General features: G+C 38.2%; 1 protein-coding gene across 4 annotated transcripts in view; it reads left to right on the forward strand.

Annotated features, from left to right (window-relative positions):
- DPP6 (dipeptidyl peptidase like 6) overlaps positions 1-24,696 on the forward strand; it is a 1,261,161-nt gene that overhangs the window by 1,229,843 nt on the left and 6,622 nt on the right. For all 4 annotated transcript variants that reach the window (XM_075827374.1, XM_075827376.1, XM_075827372.1 and 1 more), the window contains exons 18-25: positions 257-355; positions 1,648-1,717; positions 9,336-9,530; positions 10,052-10,106; positions 17,610-17,712; positions 19,812-19,879; positions 21,299-21,371; positions 21,507-21,580. In XM_075827374.1, coding sequence (XP_075683489.1) covers positions 257-355; positions 1,648-1,717; positions 9,336-9,530; positions 10,052-10,106; positions 17,610-17,712; positions 19,812-19,879; positions 21,299-21,371; positions 21,507-21,580 — 737 coding nt within the window. The remainder of the gene's footprint in view (positions 1-256; positions 356-1,647; positions 1,718-9,335; positions 9,531-10,051; positions 10,107-17,609; positions 17,713-19,811; positions 19,880-21,298; positions 21,372-21,506; positions 21,581-24,696) is intronic.

Genomic DNA, 24,696 nt, shown 5'->3' on the forward strand with positions numbered 1-24,696 from the left:
GTGGCCCCTTCAAAACAGTTGATCCGCGCGGGGATAGGCTATTAATTTTTAGGGACTGGAAAACCCATTTAATAAAGTATTTATTTCTATGATATAAATTTAATTATCTAATAGATGAAGCAAGGTATTTATTAATACGATTTCCAATGTAGGTAGTCTTTACAATTGTTTTTTCATAGTAGTTCAATTTAAAAAAAAAAATTAGAACATTTTCAAAACTCTAGTATCTCAATATCTATTTCTATTTCTGTTTCAGGTCTTATTGAACTGGAGAATAATCATAAAGTGAAAGCTGCAATAGATAAGAAACAGATGCCTTACTCTGAGTTTGAATACATTCAGGTGGATGACTATAGTGAGTGTAAATTTAAATACTCAATATTATTTTTAATTATTATTATTATAGTTCTCTATTTATATACTGCCAATGTATTACACACTGCATTACAACAATGGAATCCCAAACACATTCTATAAACAATGAGTTAGCAAGGAGAAAGGACCCCACCAGCTAGAGGTTTACATTAAAAGAGGATGAGGGTTGTGATTTTTTTATACTTGTCTATTATTAACGCATAAGTAGAGCAGAATTCTAAAATCAGAATAATTAGGGTGTGTTCACATCAGTGTCGGGTTCCGTTCATCGTTTCCTTTCGACCTTTCCGGAAACCATAGCTTTCGTTTGCATTATCATTTACTTCAATCGTAATACTTCTGTTGCAGTTGGTTTCGATTTGTTTCCATTCCGTAAAGTTTACATTTTTTTGTGGAAACAATATAGACTGTGCTACTGCTTCCGCGAAAAAAATTCCCCGGAAAATTCAGTTAAATGTGACTGTCCACCTTTTCATTATACCAGCGTTTTAAAGTCGATGATTCTGTGCTAATTAACTTCCGAATAAATATAAACCTATACCTCCACTAGGGGGAGCTTAGGAGCATACTACATAGTGTTTTTTTTTAATTGAATTCAATGTATAAGCAGTATGCAGTAAACTTTCAATCTCCCTCTAGAGGTGGTAACATACATTAGAAAGCCTTCTTATTCTTTGTGAAAAGGGGGCTAGTTAAAAAAAAAAAAATCCAGAAACCCTTTTAAGATATTTCAAGAAATGAATCCCAACAAAATGTTGGTGTTCAAGGACGGACATTCACTTTAAGGCACAGATATTGACTTTTTGCTTCTTTTTAGTTCAAGTAAACCTCAACATTTTTAGGAAGACGATCACACAAGATCTTTAATAATGTATTTTGTTCGGAGTTTATGTCAGCTGCTTCCTTCTTCTTAAACATCCTCTGCTCAGTAAAACAACAGATTTTAGTTGCTATAAATGTAAGTGCTCCAGGGCATTGCCTCTAATTTAAGGAACATTGTTTCTGATGTTCACAGACATGAGAACAAATTTGCTATCAGTATCGTGTTAATAGTCAACTTGATACATGACGTCTGTATTGTTAATCTTAACGAACAAGATAGTACAATAGATCGAACAGCGATTCAATTTACCAATGCCTGACTGTTCTGATTCACTTAATGATTCTGTGCTTAATATGACCTTAAATAACCCAGTGGAATCTAAATAGCATCTGTTATCAAGTGAACATTCACAAGAAGCCTTAAAATGCTCTCTTATTTTCTTCCCTTAGAACTGCCAATGCAGATTATCAAACCGGCAACCTTCATAAATACAGCCCACTACCCTGTTTTGCTTGTTGTGTAAGTATAACTTAATGTACTTTAAAAAATGTGGATGTATGGAACAGGTTTTTTTTAGGCAGAGATGAGAACATTTTTTCACCCGATTTGAGCAACGCTGATTTGCAAATCAGTTTGTAGACCACTGGGCATTAGTATGGTGAATTGCCATATTAGGTTTGAGATTTTATTTTGGTCAATTTAAGAAAATAATATGAAATTGATTCTCCTGTTGCATTCTATGGACTGTTGAATCTATCAATTAGTAAATCGGGTCAAAGGATTTACTATTTACTGCGGCATCTAAGGGGTTAAACATCCAGGCCCGCAGTTATCTCAGCACTCATCTATTGCAGCAGGATGTAGGTTGTCAATCACAGCTGGCTTCTACTAGAGATAATATGGGCACAGCTCCTGTTTACATGCTATCACCACGACATAATAGTACGGTGGTTATTTTACACAATATATTATTATGTTGCAAGGCAGAAAAGGGTTAAAGGGTTTTTCCCATAATCATTATTTATCACCTATTCACAGAATCGGTGATAAATACCTGAATGGTGTGGTCCGACCGCTGGGACCCTCACCGATCACGAGAACGTGCTTAACTTGCCGTTCCTGGGAGCCCCATGGGAATGGAGCGGTAGTGCGCATGCTCGACCACCGCTCCATTCATTTTCTAAGGGGCTGCCTAGCGCTATCTTCGGCAGTCGAGCATGCGCACTACTGCTCCATGTATATGGGGCTCCCAGGAACAGCAAGGTAAATCTGTTCTTGTAATCGGTGGGAGTCCCAGCGGTCGGACCCCGACTGATCAGATAATTTGAAACCTATCCACAGGAGAGGTGATAAATAATGATTATGGGAACACCCTTTATTAAAAGACTTTTCTTTAAATCACACAGCTAAATTATATAAATAAACTTCTACCCCACCATCGTTTTTAAGAAATGGGCAAAACAATTAATCATAGTAATAGTCATATCAACATATCGGTGCCCTATTATTATAGTTGTTAATATTTGATTACATTTTTCACTTCACCTGCACTAATGCATAATGCTGAATCAAATGCTCTATTAATATCCTGGTATATTTCATCTGTTACCTAGTGATCTTTCATAATCTGGTATTTTGTGTAGAACACAACACATGTGACCTTCATGACCACCTCAAGGCAGAAGATTAAATATAGCTCTGAGATCAACCACTGATAATTTAGATTTATTAAAAGTCAAGCAGAAGTGACAAAAGAACAACTCTATGTATAAGCTGCCAACTCTGCATTAGAAATAGTGATACAGTCAAATCTTGCCTGTCTAGATATGTATTTATGAGAGGAAACCTAAGGTCTAAATTATATTAAGGGATTTACGTCAAATATAAATGAAAAACAAAGATGAGAGTGCCAATTGAACATGCAGTTCGGGTTGATGAAATGTCTCGCAAAGGATTTCTCCGGGAATTTGGTATTTTATATTATTTTTCATTTTGCATTATATTTTGACATTACCTAGATTCAGACCCATTTAAGTCGCTCATGATAAGTGGAATTTTTTCTCAATTTTGGTTTCCCATCAGGTATTGCAAATGTAATTGTTTTGGATATAAACATAGCTTATAAATAAAAATGTACATCTTCGGTGGAACTGTTTTGGAGAGAACTTATTAAAATCAGTACAATAACAAGTGTAAAAGTGTAAGGGGCAATTGTCACCATGTGAACTAGGTTCATTTTCTTCCAGTGTTAATGTGGGTTAAGGAGGAACAGGACATTTTATTTTTAATAGAAATGTTATCACGAGGGGAGAGAAAAATATCTGGACCGCACATCCACGTGCTATACTTGATCTATTGCGGCTCAGCAAAGTTTAAAAATGTATGAACATGAGGTTCTTAGTAAACATTTTAATCAAACTGTGTAAGCCCACTTGTCACTACACGGTGACCTCTTTAAAGTGGGTCCCTACTCTGTCAAGGGCAGTATCGCATGGCAACCAGTTCCGCTGCAACACAGCACCTGGAGAGGGAGAAATCCAGGAGACCAACAGCACCCATGGTGCCAGTCTAAGCCACTTTGGCTCTGGGCCACATCCCCCCACAGACACAGCAACAAAGTCCAACACACAATACCACAAACAAGGTAACAGAAATTATCTGTCAAATGCACAAATGCCCCGGTTTTTACATTTTGAACTCTAACTGGAAAGTAAATATTTTTCAGTTTTAGTATAGTTTCCAGGGCAGCCACAGAGTCGCTTGGGAGCCACATGTAACTCTCAGGACTGTTTTTTGTGGCTTCTCACTCTTCAACCTTATATCAAACAAGAGTCCTGGATTCAATAAGACATACCAGGGTCTCGGGCACTGTTCCAGAGTGCCATACACCTGCCCTTATATATGGGATTCTCCAGGGTTAAGATTGGCACAGAAAGATATTACTACTTATTACTACATTTTCTTGGCAGCTCAGATGTACTTTCCTGTTAGTAAAGTAGAGAGCAGTGAAGGACCATAGAATACCCACATTCTTGTATTATTGTGGCATTGTGTCTTGGGCATTTCTATTGCCACTATTGTAGTAGTTATTTGCTCTGTGACGGGTGCAGTTTTGTGGGTAATTCTGTGTGGTGGACACAATGGTAATAGTGATTATGATTTTCCTTCCAATCTACTTAAATTGCCCCCTTTCCCCAAGAAAATCTAATTTGAACCAAGTCCAAAAGAGCATAAAGTGGCCATTACTCCTCCCTTAAATTATCTCTAAAAATTACATAACCCGAGATGTATGGCATGAGATGTTAAACAAACATGTATAAGAAAAAGTATACCTCTGACGTATGCTATACATCGGCCATCCGTTGCCCATAGACTCTAATGTTTTAAAAAGCATTCAAGGTTGTATTGAACTGGTATCATCACATATTGTATAACTTAACACAATTCAAGAAAAGTTAAGGGTGGACACATCTGTATGGTAACATAATGCTTATAACATATATGTTAAAAAAAAAACAAGACGCTTCAGTGCCTCAACCTGTTTCCATTAGAGTTAATGCAAAAACAAACTTACTTTATAAATGCAAACAAAAACAAAAAAGGTGATCTCAAACAAATCCTCATAACATAGTACAATAGGTACACTACCTCCCTGGCAAATAATGACTAAAAAGGGAAAAAACTAAGGGACACTAAGGTGAAGAATTTTTCCCCTCAATTAGAGGGATAAAATATTGTTTCTCTTTGGAGCGTTATTTGTGTGTTCAGACCAAATGAGAAGTCACCTTGTTATTTCTGACACCTTGTTTATATAGGGGTAAATCTATTATACAATAAGTGGACTAATGGGTTTATTACTTTCCTCTAATTGGCCGCTCATTTGCCTAAATCCTTCCCCCATAATTACCTTGTCTGGCGCAATAAGTATGGGGCACAAATACTTATCACAAGTTCTGCTTTATTGCTTTCATGTCAGAGGGAAAATGATTTAATGTATCTCCACATTCTTATCAGTGTATTCATCCAATGATAGATCATGGCTCATTTTGTTGTTTTTGTTATTTTTGTTATTTTCTTAGCTTTGAATACTTTTGGCAAATCTAATTTTCCATCAGATTTCTGTGTGTACAGAAGTTTGGAGTGAGTAGAGAATTTGCAATAGTAATAAATCATCAGTCTGGATAGGATTGCAGCTTTTGGTGCTGAGTTTGCAGAGTTTGCATACTTTGCAGTGAACGCTTATTCAGATCTCATTAAACCCTTGGCTGCTGTATAACAAGCACATACAATACCCAGTTATCTCAAAAGATTATAGTGCTACCACCTGCTGAGCCTAATGCATATAATAAAGCATTTAAAGTAAAATATACATATATAGTAAACTATTACTAACACTATCAATTATAGAATAATATATTACAAACTGAAAATTATTATCCTCAAAGCACTCACGCTGAGTCTCAGGCATGGAAACCCCTACATTAGCAAAATGGTTTATATGACAAATAACAGAGTTTTTTTTATTAAGGCACTATATTCAGCAGAACATAAAAGCAACCCAACACACATTTGTATCGTATTCCCCCCTGATAATTATTTGCTGCTTAGAAATTGAATTTAACTTTGAGAATAATGTTTTAGTAATAATATAAAATGTAAGTATGTTATAAATAATAGTCTCCATATCTTTGATGACTCTTTGCGGGTCATTTCCAGTATTACATAGAAAAACAAGTTCAAATGATGCTTCCCTGTGGCCCTCCAGCTGCTAGGAATAAAGTATTACATTGGATCCAATTACATATCTCCACACTATTCATTTATATAACCTATAACTAATCATGGAAAAAAGTCATCCACATACAATAGTATATAAAAAGTATAAGAGTAAAACTCACAAACTTATTCTAAATATTACAAAATGGCATCTGAAGATAAACACAGTACATGTGGATAATAGCACAAAGATGTTACACATGGGAAGTTATTGGATAATAGAAAGTTGACCCAAAACATAGTAACAATTAAACAGAAAAATACAATAATAATACTAATCTCACCCTTTGCCATGTTGTGCTCTTATCACACATGTCGCCTCATCTTTGTGCTATTATTCACAAATACAATTTTTTATCTTCAGATGACATTTTTTGTTAGAATAATATTGTGTTTTAATAAGATTGCCATTGTTTTTATATACTCTACTGTGTGGATTACTTTTCCCCCACAGTTAGGTATAGAGTATAGATTTAAAGGTGTCACATTTGCCTGTTAATCCAAAGGGCATTATGTGGAATATTACTCAACAGGACCTGGAAAGTAACAAATTCTCCGAAATGAATCCGGATACCCAAATAACTTTTAATTGAATATATTCACCATTCAATCATAACATTAAAACCACTGACAGGTGAAGGGAATAATATTGACAATGGCACCTGTCATTGGGTTGAATTTGATGTGTTCGAAGCAGGACAAATGGGCAAGCTTAAAAATCTAAGCGTCTTTGACAAGGGATACATTTTGATGGCTAGGCAACTAAGTTAGTGCATCTCCAAAACGGCACGTCTTGTGGGTTGTTCCTGGTATGCATTGGTTAGTACCTACCAAATGTGGTCCAAGGAAGGACAACTGTCATGGGCCCAAAAGGCTCATTGATGCCCGTCTGGTCCGATACTGTAAGAAGAGCCACTGTAGCATAAATTGTTAAAAAAGTTAATGCTGGCCATGATAGAATGGTATCAAAACACACAGTGCATCGCAGCTTGCTGGGTTTTGGACTGCGTAGCTGCAGACCAGTCAGCGTGCCCATACTGACCACTGTCCACTGCTCAAAGCTCCTACAGTGGGCATCAGAACTGGACCATTGAGCAATGGGAGAAGGTGGCCTAGTCTTATGGATCACATCTTATTTTATATCATATGAATTATTGGGTAGTTGTGCGTCGCCTACCTGGGAAAGAGATGGCCCCATGATACACTATAGGAAGAAGACAAGCTGGTGGAGGCAGTGTGATGCTCTGGGCAATGTTCTTCTGGGTCCTGGGTCCTGGCATTCATTAGGATGTTACCTTTAAACATACCACCTATCCAAACATTGTTGCAGACCAAGTACGGTGGCAACGGTATTCCCAAATAGCAGTGTCCTATGTCAGCAGGATAATGTGCCCTGCCACACTGCAAAAAATGTTCAGCAGTTACATGACAAAGAATTCAAGGTTTTTAATTGGCCTCTAAATACCGCGGATGTCATTCCAGTCGAGCATCTGTGGGATGTGCTGGAAAACAAGCCCGATCCAAAAAGTCCCCACCTCACAACTTACAGAACTTATTATTTTAGTAAGTACTTTTATTTAAATATTTGCTGCTATCGTCTGTGTGTCAGATATTACTGGACACCTTCAGAGGTCTAGTGGAGTTCATGCCTCGACAGGTCAGATCTGTTTTGGTGGCACGAGGGACATCTACAGTACACAATATTAGACAGGTGGTTTTAATGTAATAGCTGATTGGTGTGCACTGTATATCAGGGGCAGACACAGACAGCTGAGGGCCCTGTGCATGAACAGTATATGGGCCCCTTGCTCACCACTATAACATCATAGATGGACCCCTTATGTCTCTCTAACAATCCGTCAGTAATTATTAGCCATACAATTTATTAGCTCAGGCCTTTATGTGCAATCTACTAGACAGAAGAAAGCTGCTTTAAGGTGACAGTGTGCCCCTTATCTACTGGGCCCCTGTGCAGCTGCACAGGTTGCACCAATGGTATGTCCGCCCCTGCTGTGTATATATTATCTTGAATTGTACAGTTTTCACTTTCATATAGTAGTATGATTCCTCTGCACATTGTACTTTTTTTCAATGTTGGCTACAGTGAAGGAAATAAGTATTTGATCCCTTGCTGATTTTGTAAGTTTGCCCACTGTCAAAGTCATGAACAGTCTCGAATTTTTAGGCTAGGTTAATTTTACCAGTGAGAGATAGATTATATATAAAAAAACAAAACTGAAAATCACAAATACTTATTTCCTTCACTGTATACAAACGACAAACCTTTTACATTTCAGATTTATGGTGGCAGATTTTTCATACATAGCACAGGTGTTCAAAATGTGGAGATTTGTAGATTAATGTCAGGGGTGAACCTCTGTAAATTGAAGGGATTGTGACGAGACATAGTTAACTTAGTGGGAAGGGGGCAAGTTTTGGCTCATAGATTTTATTTTCTGGCTGTCAGACAGATCAAATGCTTCAAAGGCGTGAGAGTCTTTTACCTAAACTGGCGTAAAATATGCCTTAGTAAATATGGGCCATTGATTTTCAAAATGGGAAACATTCAGTGACTAAAAGAGGGGTTACTCTATGATATCTATTTTCCCTAATAGGGCATGAAAAAATGGTTGTCTGGATGAGACAGCCCTTTTGATCTTGTTTCACCTTTGATCTTGTTATTAGATTACAGAAAAGTGGTTTTGCAGGTGGAGTTAGGATTAATAAGTATAGTATAAATCATAAAATTGATCAACCTGGAAATGTATAAGAAAAATAACGTAATACTAATATACAGTATTTTTTCTATAGTATAGTATCAGGGGGACCCAAAGGAGCCAGACCCACATGGATAGTACTGTGCCGGATCGCAGAATGAACTGTGCGGTTGTTTACAGCCACCCAGTCCTCTGTCCGTGCACTGATCGGTATGATCGCACATTACGTTCAGCTTCCTGTCAAAGAGAGGATACTGCTCATCCCTACCATTACCCTAGACCACCAGGGAAGCATATATTAACCCCTATGCTACTCTAAACCACCAAAGAAGGGGGTCATTAGCCCTTCCATTGTCCTAAGCCAACAAAGTTTAACCAACAAATATTATCCCCTTCGATACCTCAGACCATCAAGGATCTCTAAATTATTCGACATTCTTTTTTCTTCCTATGTTTTTTAGTCTAAACCTGGGTGCCTGTAGCCCCATGGGTCATATACTATTTGATTGTGGGTACAACACACTTCTAAGATATTCCATGTACTGTATGCCAAGTTGCAGTTCTTAACATTTATTCATTCTTTCATTGCATGTCTAATCAAGTATTTCAGTCTATACTAAGAGCACATCTTTTCTTTCTCATAGTGATGGCAGTCCTGGAAGTCAGAGTGTCTCAGAAAAGTTTAAAATCAATTGGATAACAGCACTGGTGAGCTCTTTCAGTGTTGTAGTTGTAAAGTTTGATGGACGTGGAAGTGGCTATCAAGGCACAAAGCTTTTACATGAAGTAAGAAAAGAGCTGGGAAGTTTACAAGAAAAAGACCAGTTGTCAGCTCTGGGGTATGTATACATGACATGTCCTTTGTTTTTAATGCATTACAGAAATATAACCATTATTTAGGGATTGTGTTGAGTGTCGGAAAATGTAGCGTGCCCTATCACTGTTGCCTGTGTTGCTTAGGCCTATTATTTTTTAGAGAGAATAGATATCTGTTGATTCACTTTAGACCAAGCTTGACACAATTACAAATTATTTTTCTTTTTGTCTGTCAATATTTTACAGTATATTTACTCAAACTATGAATGTGAAATGGCTTTTCTCCAAAATGTCACCTCTTGGAGAACCAAATTTTAATGCATTGTTTCAATACGGTACTTTTACGGCATATATATATTATGGTTCCAAAGTTTAAGCAGCATTTTTGCCAACATTTGCCTAGTATTTAAGTATATACAAAAGTGCTGATTGTATCGATTTATAGATTTAGAATGGTTGCGTAATTTTTGCATTCATTGATCTGCGTAAACTATTGCTATATTCCTTGCAGTAATTCATCATTCTCTTTTGCCCTTTTTTTCAGTTCTATATTAAAAGAACAATACATAGATAAGATGAGGGTTGGAGTTTTTGGAAAGGTAATATTATAGTATTATATTATATGGCTATTTTTTATACCTTTTCATTATGTTTAAAAGATGTATAATTCATAAAATCACGTACATATCTCTGAGATCAATGAAAATTGATACTAGACAACCGTTGCAACCAAAAGGTTGTCTTCTGAAGTTTTTTTCTCTGTTCCAAAGAATGTTTACCGATATATCATAATCTCAATGTGGTACAAAACAGGAACCAGAATACAAAGCTACATTATGTGTATGGTGGAAGTCGAAAGGGGAGGTATGCAGCAAGTGTCGGCTCTATATTCTGCTCCGATCCTGGCCATAATAGATACCTGCTGTCAATAGAGACCAAGGCATCTAAGTGAACACACAGAGGGGCAGGGCCCCCTCTGTCAAACCATCACCCCCTCCCCGCGATGTAATTGTGAGGTGCCGGTGAGTTCTCATGGCAGCTGGGGGCCTGATGAAGGCAGCACCATCTTAGTATGCCAGAAGCAGGGCGTAATAGGATAATGCTAAAGAAACAATACACTGCAATACATAAGTATTTCAGTATATTGTACAAGTGATCTAACAATTGCATGTTCAAGTATAAAACTAAAATGCAAAAATAAGTTTAATAAAGTTTTCAAGATTATACATATAAAAAAACATTAAAAGTAGAAAAAAAACTTCCTTAAACAATACAAAATTAAAAAGAATTGGTAGCACCACCTGTGTATGATCCAAACTATTAGAATATAATTTATTTTTCCTTCATGATGAATTCTGTAAAAAAATAAATTAAAAAAAATGCAAGAATTTTTTGAATAAATAGTGATAAAAAAAAATCATATGTACCCCAGTTGGCACCAATAAAAACTATGCCCCACAAAAAAAAACAAGTATTCACACTAATACATCTACAAAAAAAATGACGTTATGGGTCTCTGAATATGGCATCACATCAACATTTTTTTCTAAGAAATTGTTTTTATTTTGTAAAAGTAGTAATATATCAAGTAAATATATAAATTTGGGATCGCCATAATCGTGCTGACCTACAGAAAAAAGTTAACATGTTATTTTTACTGCACGGTGAATGCCGTAAAAACAAAACCCCAAAAACAATGGTGAAATAGCTTTTTTTTCCATTCCAACCGCCCCAATTTTTTTTTTACGTTTTTCGGTACATTATAGGGAACACTAAATGGAACACTAAAATACAACTCGTCTCACAATAAACAAACCCTCATATGGATCTCTATGGAAAAATACAAATGTTATGGCTCTTGAAAGACAGGAATGAGAAAATGAAAACGACAAAATCAAAACACTTTCGAACACAACAATAACTAGACTGTGCAGGAGAGTGTGTTAAGCCAATAGAGCCAATAACGAGCACCGATCGACTATATAACTACTTGATCGGCACTCGTTAACAGACCCTTTTACATGGGACGATGATTTATGTCGATGCTATACTGTATGGGAACGAACGATCATTAATCCAATCATTTGGTACCTATCAGTTTGCATAATTTTTGGCAGTATAATTTCCTAGTTTTTTGACTGATATCTGGCCTTTTTACACAGGCGAATAATCAACGTTTACAATCTAGAGAGATTAAAAATTGAGACAGGGGGTGGGGGTTGTGCAAGTTATATAATGGATAGGCATTAGTGTGCAATTTAAAACATATTGGAGGTGATATTAAGTTATGAAAGGATGTGTTTTTAGGCTATGTTTAAAGTCTAGTAGAGTTGTGGAATGTCAGATACTGACTTATAATTTAAGGAGGTTATAAGAACAGAGAAAGAGATGAAGGTAACGTGCAGAGCGATGGTTGCATAAGGGCTGGTATCTGAAGATTAGTGAAATATACAGAGCGGCCAGGTTGCATATGACTAAATAGAGAAAAATATGGATACGTTTATTCCCCAACTTCAACGTTTCAACCCTACTCAATGGGGCTTTTCTCAAGCAAGGCCCCATTGAGTAGGGCTGAAACGTTGCGGTTGGTGAATAAACGTATACACATTTTTATATATGGACACATATATGTATATATGAACACATCTTTAAATGTGTGTAACAATTATGAAATGATAGCAAATGTGACACTGATAGAGTCAATGGGTATGCTATGCACAGCTATGAGCGTGTTCTTATACCCTTTGCATGTGTTTGGACATAAATTTTCCTGGGAAATAGATTTTCTACAGTGCCATTATATCTTTCATCAACATCCACATAATGTTACCTCTAAGTGTCTTTGTGTACTATGGTGGCATTCACAAAGTTTCAGCTGTGATTGGTATTTGCTTTTTCCAAATTTTTGCTTTTTAATAGACTCCAGCACAATGCAAATACAATAATAAAATTTAATATAAATACAATAATACAATAATAAAGTTTAATACAAAACATTTCAGAACTATAACAGAAGTTGCTCATAGGTTAATGAAAAATCTTAATATATATGACCTCATTTTTATTTTTACCAAATCTGGCTTCCTGCAGACTTTACCCATGCGAGTAATTCATACACTGCGCAACATAATGCCTTTTTATATGTTGTGATGATTTACAAAACACAATTATCAACAAATATTTTATTGATGAATAGATTATTTCAATGCTGTTTCAATCAGTTAAACTCACATTATTTGTGCCCTGATACTATAAAGCCTCTTATTAAATTACATTTATAATTAGGATAAGAACATGATTACTATGCAAGCTATCTGTTTTCTGAATATTTCCTTTGAAGATAAAACACATTATTTTGTCCAAGCCATAATTGTCTGACTCTAATTTACAATTTCTGCTGAATCCTTAGAATCAGATTATATTTAATGATGTAAATCTACAATTATATTCACCTTTCACTCGCTCACCACTCAGAGTCTGACTTGTTAAATATTCATAGTTTTTAGGTTTGGATGAGTTCGGAGTTAAAACTAATTCAACTTTTATTGACAAGAGGTTTTAGTGGGTATTATAACAAGATTTTTCACTTATTGTACACAAAACACTGCAGAGATTTCCTCGGGTAGTTTAGATTAGACAAAATCTGTTTTGTGACATTAATGCATAGCCATGTCTGATATTCTTATTTCAGATTATCTCAATTTTAATTTTCATTGTGTGAGTGGATTTCCAGTATAAGGAATATAAACATTTATTTCAGTCTTTTATAACTTCTAATTACAAGATACGCTTTATAAATTTTAAACTACAATATGTAAATGTAAAGAATATAAGCGGTTAATTTAGACTGTGCATGTTAACTCTTGATATAGTAATATAATTAAAGGGGGCCTGTCAGCAGATATGAGGCCTCAAAACTGCTTACAGACCGATATAGGGGAGGGCATTGTAAACATACCTTTTGCCTCAGTAATGCAAGTTGCATGACCGAGAAACCAATGTTTAATTCCTGCAGCACGGTGGTCGCAAGTACCACTGTCTGTTCCGAGTGACGACTCTGGCGGCTAATCAGGAAACTGCTGGATCCAACACTCAGACCAGAGGGGCGAGGCTTGCAGCGTGCAGTGCAGGATTACTTGCACATCAAGTCCCGCCTTTTGGCACATGTGATCGGCGCGACGGGAGAATTAAACATTGTTTTCTCGGTTATGCAACTTCCATGACCGATACAAAAAGTATGTTTAAAATGCCCTCCCTATTATCACTATGTCAGCAGTTTTAAAACTTCTGACAGGTTCCCTTTAAATGGGTTGTTCATGATTCGAAAAACATGACTGCTTTCTTTGAAAAACAAATGTCCATGAGTTGTGTCTGGTAACTTCATTTAAGTGAATAGAGAAGAGCTGCAATACAGCACACAACCTGTGGACAAGTGTGGCACTTTTTGGGAAGAAAGTAGCTATGTTTTTCTAATCCTAGACAACTTCTTTAATATAAAGTACAGGTAAATTTAAAAGGGTTGTCTCATAAAGACAACCCCTCTCCCTATGCCCTACTAGGGCTTATAGACATCAAAGAGGGAGGTACCAGCTTGTGTTCCGCATCTGTGAGTCAGAGCGGGGAGCCACTAAGTAAGGGCAGCTCCCACTTCGATACTACATTTCCCTCCAGCGGACCAGTGGTGGATTAAGTAGACCATAGGTCCTGGGCTGTTACCCAAAGTTGGGCCCCCCTCCTCCACCGCTGCCTTGCCGCGCCGTGTCTTTTGTTAACACTAACTTTTTGTGCAAGCATTAACAAATGGGTGTTATGATTCCCCTTGTCAAAGGGCTGTATCCCTACATACTGACAGTCTCCAACCATCGATGACAGCATCACACTGTACAGAGACACATTTTCTTGACAAGGGGAATGGTAATACCCATTTGTCTATTAGTCCTGGATTACACAAAGACTTTTTGTGAAATACAAGGATTTTCTATAATAAACATGTGAGGAGAAGTGACAGATTCTCTATAAAACCAGTGACTCACAGGTGACATCTTCTCAGATTCTAGTAGTTTTTGTTTCCTCTTTTCTTCTCCATCGGGTTCAGACCATATGACGACTTTTCCCTGCCACGACCCATTTCTGCAGAATTTGCCACTAAGATCTCTTCGGCTCCTCACTTTTTCCAACAATTCCACACCTATAAATGAAGATAAAATTTTCATGGTGCCACACACTGTGCCACTAAGTATAATAGCGCCATACACTGTGCCTCTGAATATAATAGTGCTCCACACTGTGCCCCTGAATATAATAATACCATACACTGCGCCCCTGAATATAATTGTGTCAAACACTGTAAAATAAAGCACCACACACAAAGTGCCCCCTGTATATAGTGCCACTCACAGTGCCCCTGTAGACAGAACTAGCCCCATTGTGATTCCCTGAGGACGCTGTGTTTACAGCGAAACATGTCGGGGGGGGGGCTAATACAATTTTAATCGCTATATCGTATTAGCCTTGCACTATTATCCACTGAGACACCAGCGTACGTTCAGCAGTCTGCAGCTGCTGACGCAAGCATTCACATCTCTGCATCTATCATACTCTATCATGCCACAGTTTGGCAAAGTTTACATAGAGCATGTGCTGGTCGATTCTATATATATTTTAACTCATTGTGCCTGTTGCTGTCTATCCTTGGACACTTAGTTAGTAGTTGGGAAACTGGGTTTCATTGTGCCTCTGGCAAATTAGCTTTTCCATTTAATCATTACCTGCCAGCTACTAGGGTCTTCTTAGTATCTTCCTGTAGACAGCACCACACACTCCCCGTAGATAGTGCCACACAACTCCCTGTAGATAGCACCGCACAGCCGCCTGAAGATAGTGCCACACACCCCTCTGTAAATTGCGCCAAACAGTCCCCTTGTAGATAGTGCCACACATATCCCCCTGTAGATAGTGCCTCACGGCTCCCTGTTGATACCACCACACACAACCCCCTGTAGGTAGCGCCACACACAGCCCCCTGTAGAAAGTGCCACACACAGCTCCCTGTAGATAGTGCTGCACGCACCCCCTTTAGATAGCACCACACACAGCTCCCTGTAGATAGCGCCACACACACAGCCCCTGTAGAAAGTCCCACACACAGACCCCTGTAGATAACGCCACACACCCCCATTTACAAATTGCCACACACTAACCCTGAAGATAGCGCCACACCCCACCCTGTAGATAGGGTCACACACAGTCCTTTAGATAGTGCCACACAGCCTCCTGTATAATAGCACCACACTGATACCCTTGTAGATAGCGCCACACAGCCTCCCTGTAGATAGTGCCACACAGCCCCCTTGTAGATAGTGCCACACAATACCAATGTAGATAGTGCCAAACACCCCCTGTATATAGCACCACCCCCTGTAGATAGCACCACCAAGCCCCCTGTAGAATACACAGCACCCCTTTATATAGCGCCACACTTACCTGCTACAGTTCCCGCGCCGTCTCATTCTCCAATGATGCAGGCGCGGTCTCTTCTGACCAAGCCACATCTAGTGGAGCGACACAAGTGGCGTGGATGTCATTGCACCACCTGCATCATAGAAAAATGCAGAAAGGCATGGAAGGGAACCGAAAGTTCGCTTACCTTGCCAGCAATGTCAATTGTATCCGCAGTTGCGGTAAAAACTTAACAAAACAGCTATGTGGTTTAAGTCTTTGGGTGGCCATGGGCCCCCAGGAGCCTTGGGCCCCCGGGTGGCCGCCCTAAACGGACCACTGGGGGGACCACCTATGCAGTGGGCAGCTATCTTTAGAGATGATGTCTTCATAAGACATGAGACAACCTCTTCATGAAAGGTAAAATCATCAAAATACCCAATTTTCCTTCTTCATTTTCCTACTTTGTGGGGTAAATCATTATTATATATAAGAATCATCTGCACATACCAATCTGTTTGAGACATAATTATTCTAGTGTGAGGGTTCCTTTCCCTGTGATTGCACACCGAATAACCACCTCTGTAGATTTGAAACTGAGTGCACGTGTAGAAGAAATACACCAGACAGAGAAGTTGGTAAAGGTCCTCTCTCAGTGCAGTAGGAAATGCAACTGCATTTTATTACACAAAAGTTTACAAGTCTTCTCCGTAGAAATGTGGAACGTGCTTAAGCTGCATTGGTTCTATTCAGTTGTGACGTTTATCTGCACACTCCTCTTGCATTCCAGGGAGGTGTCTCTATGGGCGTTGTCCCAGATACAGGTGCCATCTTGTTGCATAGATTCTTTGGAAAATATATTGATATGTAGCTTATGTAAGGTAATAATATTTTTGCAAGCAATATACATGCTAATGATCCCTCACACTAGCAGGTACCCCTCTCTATGATATCTGTATGCTTTAAAAGGGACAGGAGTTGGCCAGATAATGAAACCAATGATCCCATCTACAGTACTTTACTAACCAGTTTAGTTTCAGTAACAAAATATACAAAACGTTAAACTTTCCATAAATTATAAGTCTCAACAATGAATATGACTAGAATCATTTAAAGTAGATAAGTATCAAGGAAATTTACAGAACGTCTAGTAAGATCACAATAGTTAATTTATAATATGTTCATAAATTATTTAGAATGTATCAATTATTTAGTTTTTACGTTTTGAATTGGGTGGAAGAATGGAAAGCTGCCTATAAAATGTGTGATATTACTGTAGTGTCCTAGACATATTTTCTAGTCAAAATTATTTAGTAAAAAAAATTGCCTAAATTCAAACAATGAGGAATAGATGGTACATTTTTCTTGGGTAGTATGCTGTCATTAGCGCTTGGATTTTAAAGACATCACATTGGGGATTTGGGATTAGTCATTGAGATGATGTTCACTTCCGAAAGATTCTCAGACAAAGGTGCTGCTCATTTTCTCCTATTGTCACCAACACTTGAATTTGTGGCATTGTAATAGTTTATCTGTAAAAATAACCATTGGTTAAATTTTTCATCAGTATAATGACCATCAATACTATTTAGAAACGTGAACAATTTGTGAAGTAAATTTTTTTTTAAATTATAAATCTTTTCACTTTTCTTGTAATTGTATAGGAATATGGAGGATACCTGAGTACACGTCTCTTGTCGACCATGACAGATGATCTGTTTACATGTGGAGCAGCTCTTTCACCAATAACAGATTTTAAACTATATGGTAACGGTGTAGACATTTTAAAAAATTTTATTATTTTAATTGCTATACAGTATTACAATTTATAGAATCCTTAGTCTCTGTTCACACTTGCATAGATGGGTTCCGTCTGGTTTCCTTCTAGTTGGACAACACCATTCTTGCCATCAAAAGTGGAGGAAACCCTGTTGTACCCCGTTGAAGTCAATGGGATCTGTCAGTGACCATTTGTGTCCGTAGAATAGAATATTCGTCACAGCACCATGCCCTCTGTTAGAAACAGCGGAGGTGACCTTTGTATGAACAGTATGGAGTACCCATGCTCCCTGACAGCTAATTTGCCAAGAACACTTTGTTATAGTGTACCTCTCTTGAGACTTTATTGCAAGTCCTTCACAGTATGCCAATTTCTCTTGTAGGTTGCTGTCCATCAGTAATTGTGAGAATCATTACCAAAGTCCCCTTTCAGGTTTCAACACCCTTGTTGCCTTTAGGTTGCCCATGCAACTGTATATGTGGCATGTCAAACCCTGGTCCAGAGTTCAACTTTGTTGCGGGGATTGTCATACGGGTTAGATAAAAAATAAAATGATTAAGCAAAATTCTAAAAAGACCAGTAGTGAATATATACAAACTAAAAGCCAAATAAGCCGTGCTCCAGTCAGACAAGTGACCACTGATTAGGTAAATGATCCTCAGGCTATGAAACAAATAAAATACCGATACTGAAGTCATATACGTAACAGTTCTTGTTTAAAAGGTTGTGGCACTTTATCATTTCAAATTAAGCGTCTCATATACAAAATGAATAAAAGAACACTCTGGGCAAAACTTATACACTGGGGCAGTTATACCACAAAGTGTTTAAAACACTTTTTTGAGACTAACCCAAATGGGGGGGGGGAGGGGGGGGGTTTAATGAAAAAGAGGCGTGGCTTAAGTTGTACCAACATTTTGATGCTAAAAGTTTTATAAAGTCAGCCAATCAAGAGGTGGTTTAAAGTTAGACAGAGGTGTCCAAAGATGCACTAATTTATCATCCAGCATGAGCCAATGGGATAAATTTGGGTGCATTTAGTTTCATTCTTTTCTGTCTAGATTTAAGATGGTATTAGTTAAGCTGCCCCGATGGCCTGAGGGGGGGCAGTGTATGACAATATGATTCTTTCTTGTGAATCACAGTACCATGTTCCACCCCCTGCACCAGACATAACACAGCGATGGAGATTTATTTAGCAAAATGTGCCATAATTCTTACAAGCCATATTCTAAATATATTATGGGGGAAATTAACAACTGTTCTACACCAGTTTTTGGGCGTAGAAAAGTTGCAAACGGTCCAAAAGTTGCAAACATTGTGGCTTTTCAGACATTTCTGACGTTCTTACCACTTTTAAAAAGAAGTGGCGAAGCTTAGCAGTAGGTGTGTGTGGCCACCCGTGGCTCCCTGTATTTACTATAATTTACGCCAGAACCTGGTGTAGATTATAGTGGAAATCTACGCCAGCTCCTGTTTAGCATAGATTTCGTTAGGTGCCGCCTATTAATAACTTTGTTGCCTCTAACTCCTGCTGGTTTCTTATTAAGACTGGTGTATGAATTGTCAGTCTTGTTAAATCTTCCCCTATGTGTTTTAGGCACCTTTTTATGCCTCTCTCAACAGTTATGAAAAGTACCTAGAAATAGAGGTGTGATTAGAGGAGTCGAGAAATTTATAAACGCGGTGTGAAATAAGGAAGAGAGCAGTGTCTAGCGAGTTGCGCCTAATTTATCATGCACGATGCACTATTTTATGGTGTGTGTGTATATATATATATATATATATATATATATATATATATAGATATATAGATAGATATCTATATATAGATATACATATAAAAAAAAATTGTTTTGTTTTTTTGTTATATCTTTGGCACTTTGACAGCCACTTAGAAGATCAGACTCAGGTGAATAGCATAGATAACAAAAATAGAAATAAAAGGAAAAGCTAGAATATTCTAGTCAATAATTTTTCATCTCTGTTCATTTCAATCCTTTTTTTCCGTGTATTCTGTTATATTTATTTGTAATGTTGTTTTTCTTTATTGGATTGTAGCTCAAAATGTTTTTCTTTCTTTAAGCATCTGCTTTTTCGGAAAGGTATTTGGGACTACATACCATTGATAATGGAGCATACGGGGCATATGAGGTATGTACATGTAAGATACATTCACATTTTTATAAAATAACATGAACAATAACTTGAATTATGCTCAGCATCTTTAGCTGTACTGCACATTAGTGTTCCCACAACCAGTGACTCGAAAACCCTGCATGTGGCTTCCTAACTGTTGGCAGCTGCAGACACTTGGAATGCAACTACTATACCAAATATTGGCACCAGGGTCACAACCATAGAAGAGGCAGCTGACACCAGGTTCAGAAGGGTATCTTTGACAGGGTCATATACCAGACACTTGCACCACAGGCAATGATGTTAGACTGAACTTTGCATCAAGACAATATTCCAGTAACTTGGCATTTCTCATACTGAAAGAGGGTTTTCCCTCAAATAGAAGTTGTAACTTACAGACCGTTGAAGGGTCCGAGCACTGGGACCCCACAATCACTAGAATACTTTTTATTAAAAATTATTTTTACTTTTTGAGATACAGCTGCTTTCTATCCTGTATACAGAGCAGCTGTATCTAGTACTGAAACCTGAATCCGTCAGGTCCGCGGAACTGAAAGGGTCAGTAACATTGGGTCCTGCATGTCTCTGACATGTTGTCGATCATATCTAAGTTCATCCAAGATGTATGTATTGGATTTTAAGAAATTCTTGCAAAATACTGTACCTGCTGCGTGTGAACATAAAGGTCCTTAAAAGACCCACAAATAACATTTATCACCTATCTAAAGGATAGGTGATAAATGTATGATCCCAGGGAAACCCCACTGCTTGCATATCCACTAATCAATAGAACAGGGTACCATGTCCCCCGTATCTCCTCATTGCACGAATGAGGTAAGGAGGAGGTTTTTTTGGGGTGGCGGTCGACCCTATGCATAGGTAATAAATTTAATTTGTGGGAAAACCACCTTAATAGTGCTTTGGTCCTCAAATGGTAGATTAAAGCGTTAAATGTATTGCAAAAGTCTAAAAGAGAATTTCCCCTTTTCATCAACACAAAGTAATTCAGCATATGACATGTAGGAGAGGTTTATTCTAATTATTGCACATGCAAATCAAACAAGCTGAAAATCATACCGAAGGAGAATCGTACCTTAAAGGTAATTCCCAGGTCTTAAAAGAAGAATTTTCACCTAATCAATAGCAATTACAGCATTAATTCCTGATCTCAAACACTATTACAGCTAATATATTCAGTTATTATGGAACGCTTCCTGTATTCTGCAATGATAGCATAAAAGCCATGATTTTTGTCTGTAGCCACCCAGAAGATGTGTTATTACAAATAGTATAAAAAGCTATTCAATTTGCCAGAAATCCATACCCTTTGTTCCAGGCCTATGTGACTTTTCATTGAAGCTTATCAGTCATTTGTGAAAAGCCAATTTTCCATCCTTTTGCTGAAGATAGCCTCTTTAATCTATGTTTCCACAGTTGGCCAAAGTAACAGTTCGAGAGTCCTTATCGAATAAAGCTAAATTTTTGATTATCCATGCTACTGCAGATGGTGAGTAATGCTTTATTAATCCTTAATCTATTCCATAATGATAAGAACCTATTAGACAGATGCTCCTCACTGAGCAGTTAGAAATTGTGCTTTAATTAATTTGTCCCCTTTACTGATACTAATCTTATTTTACAGAAAAAATCCACTTCCAGCACACTGCGGAACTCATAACGAATTTAGTAAAAGCCAAAGCCAATTATTCCTTACTGGTAAGTTCCTTGTTTCCGCACTGTTTATGTCTCATATATACGAAGAAGGTCAGAACTACGATGTAATGTAGTGACCCAGGTGGTATGTAAAGACTGAGCAATTGATTGTTTCACATATTCCCCTCATGTTCTGCTTAAAGGGGTTTTCCGAGATTGAAAAAAATCTGACTAAGCGGGGAAAATGACATAAAACTATAAAAGAGCCATTACTCACCTGATATCCCCTGGTTCTCCAGCGCAGCCACCACTCTTTTATTACAGTGCTGCAGCGATGACGTGTCGTATACCTATATGATCGCTACAGCCAATCGCTGGTCTCAGTTGTCTCGTGCAGTAAACCACTAAGGATAGTGATTGCCTGCAGCGACCATGCAGATATTAGGGCACGTCATCGCTGCAGCACCATTAAAAAAGATTAGTGGCGAGCAACAGAGACAAATTTATCAAGTGAAAATTGGCTCTTTTATTGTTTTATGGCCAACCTAGGAAAACCCCTTCAGCTAAGGCTACTAAACTGTTAAATCATGCAGTTACATTTGGCCATGAACCTCCGCAGAGAGGTAGACACTAAATGGAGCAGCGGTGGAGCATTCGCGCTGCTGCTCCATTTAAAGTCTATGGGAATGATGGAAACAGCCGAGTACAGCACTCAGCTGTTTTCACCAGTCCCATAGACATGAAATGGAGCAGTGGTGCTGGCTTGACTGCTGCTCCATTCAAGCTCTTGAGGAGGATCTGGGGGTTCGGGACCCTCAGTCTTGCAATCAGTGGGGGACCCAGCAGTAGTGCCTCCAGCGATCTGACAATTATGACTTATCCTGTTGATAAGTGATAATTGTCGATTTTGGGAAAACCCGTTTAAGGAACAGGGACTGATGTGAATGATAACAGTCTCTGTACAGATCTGTGGAATATGTTAGTGCTATATAAGCAACAGGAAAATAAATAAATGTCCTATCAGAGTGCTGATTTCTTATCCGTTCGTGTTGACATAAAAACATGCACGTACTCAGAAGATACATTTTTAAGCTATAACCCCAATTGTACAGTGTCAGTGGACAGTATGCTCAGTGCTTCTATGGTTTGTTCACATTAGCGCTCTTTATGGCGTTCATTTCTCAACCAAAAAGAGGAACAGATGATATGGGGGAGGGGAGAATTATAAATTAATGACCTAATGCACTGCTTTTTTATGCTTCTTTAGCATAACAGCACAGAACAAATAGCACCAACATCCCCATAGGCTTCCAGACATCAACTGAAGTGATTTTTTTTTTTTTGCCTTCTCCGCCGGCCTTGAAAACTGACATGACCTCGGTTATTGACAAAATCATTAATATCATTTATATCACACGAGCCGCCGGCTGACATTTCCATTTTACAGCGATAACCTTTATTATGCAACAGTTTTAATTAGATAATGATTCCCTTTAATTCATAATCTGATTATAAATAAGAAACTGTCATTATAAACGTGTTTAATCACAGCTTTTTAGCAGCTCAGTACTTGTATAGAAATGCCAGAACAGGGTTCTGTACTTTATATTTCACTCTGGTGAATTGTAGCTATTGCTTCATTTATTTTAATCTAAATAAGTAAAAATAAAACAATGCTAATTTATTTTATATAATATCTTAAGATTGGTGTCGGGGCTCTATGTTTTTTGTATAGCTCTAATTCCCTTGCTTGGCCAAAAAATGTAAATGATAAAATTTTATCTGCCTATAGCCACCACTAGGGGGATTTAGGAGGTCACTGCATATAAATTATACTGTAAATTTAATAATAAAACAGTATGCAGCAAGCTGATAAGCTCCCTCTAGTGGTGGCTGCAGGCATACAGAATTTTATCATTCAACTCTATTGGGCAGATTTATTATCACTTAAACTTGGGCAGGCAGAAGATGTGCCAAATTGATCACAGAGTTGCATGTTGTATGATAAATTTGGCGCATCTTGCTTGACTGTTAAACTATTTTCTTTTCCAGACGCCACCTCTTGGTTAGTTCACTTTAACCAATATTTTGTGCCAAAATTTTGGTACGATTTGGAGCATTTAAACCGTGCCCCATTTTCACGAAGCCACACCCTCTGTTTTAGACATTTTTCAAAACTGTCTAGTGAGGCGCAAAAACACACATAATAAATCTGACACAAGGCATGTATTCCAGTTTTCTGGCACAAATTGAGGCAGAATTCTGGAACATTTAGCTTAGTAAATCTGGAGGGGGGGGTCTGTCTTTAAAGTGGATTTGGAGCTCTGTATCAGAAAAACTGTGCTTTAACTTCTATAAAAATATATAATATAATAAAATCAGCACAGAATGTTGGACCTAAAATAAAATTATGTTAAAATGTAAACTCTCACTTTAAGGCTGGGTTCACACGAGCATGTTACGTCCGTAATGGACGGAACGTATTTCGGACGCAAGTCCCGGACCGAACACAGTGCAGGGAGCCGGGCTCCTAGCATCATAGTTATGTACGATGCTAGGAGTCCCTGCCTCTCCGTGGAACTACTGTCCCGTACTGAAAACATGATTACAGTACAGGACAGTTGTCCCGCAGCGAGGCAGGGACTCCTAGCGTCGTACATAACTATAATGCTAGGAGCCCGGCTCCCTGCAGTGTGTTCGGTCCGGGACTTGCGGCCGAAATACGTTCCATCCATTACGTACGTAATGTGCTCGTGTGAATCCAGCCTAAGGAGACACTCCAGTGATTTTTTTTTATTGCGGCCCCCATTTGTAAAGTACACCCGGTAAAAGGTAGGGCAGGCCATCCTCCTACCGTGTGCTTTGTTGCTGAAATATCCCGGTTGCAATTATGTCACGTGACCGCACTGTGAGCGGCCGATTCCTATAGCGTCTGCTGTGTGGACAAGATGTCTCTTTCACTATGCATTCTAATAAGACGCTCAATGTGAGTCTCATAGGGATGCACAGCGACAGAGACTTACAGTCCACACAGCAGACGCTGTAGGAATCGCCTGGTCACAGAGCGGTCACGTGAGATAATTGCGGCTGGGATGTTTCAGCGACAAAGCACCCGGTAAGAGGATGACCTGCCCTACCATTTACAGCGTGTGCTTTACAAACGGGGGCCGTAATAAAAA

Source organism: Rhinoderma darwinii, chromosome 5 (genome assembly GCF_050947455.1).
Source record: "Rhinoderma darwinii isolate aRhiDar2 chromosome 5, aRhiDar2.hap1, whole genome shotgun sequence".
Classification (NCBI taxonomy): domain Eukaryota; kingdom Metazoa; phylum Chordata; class Amphibia; order Anura; family Rhinodermatidae; genus Rhinoderma; species Rhinoderma darwinii.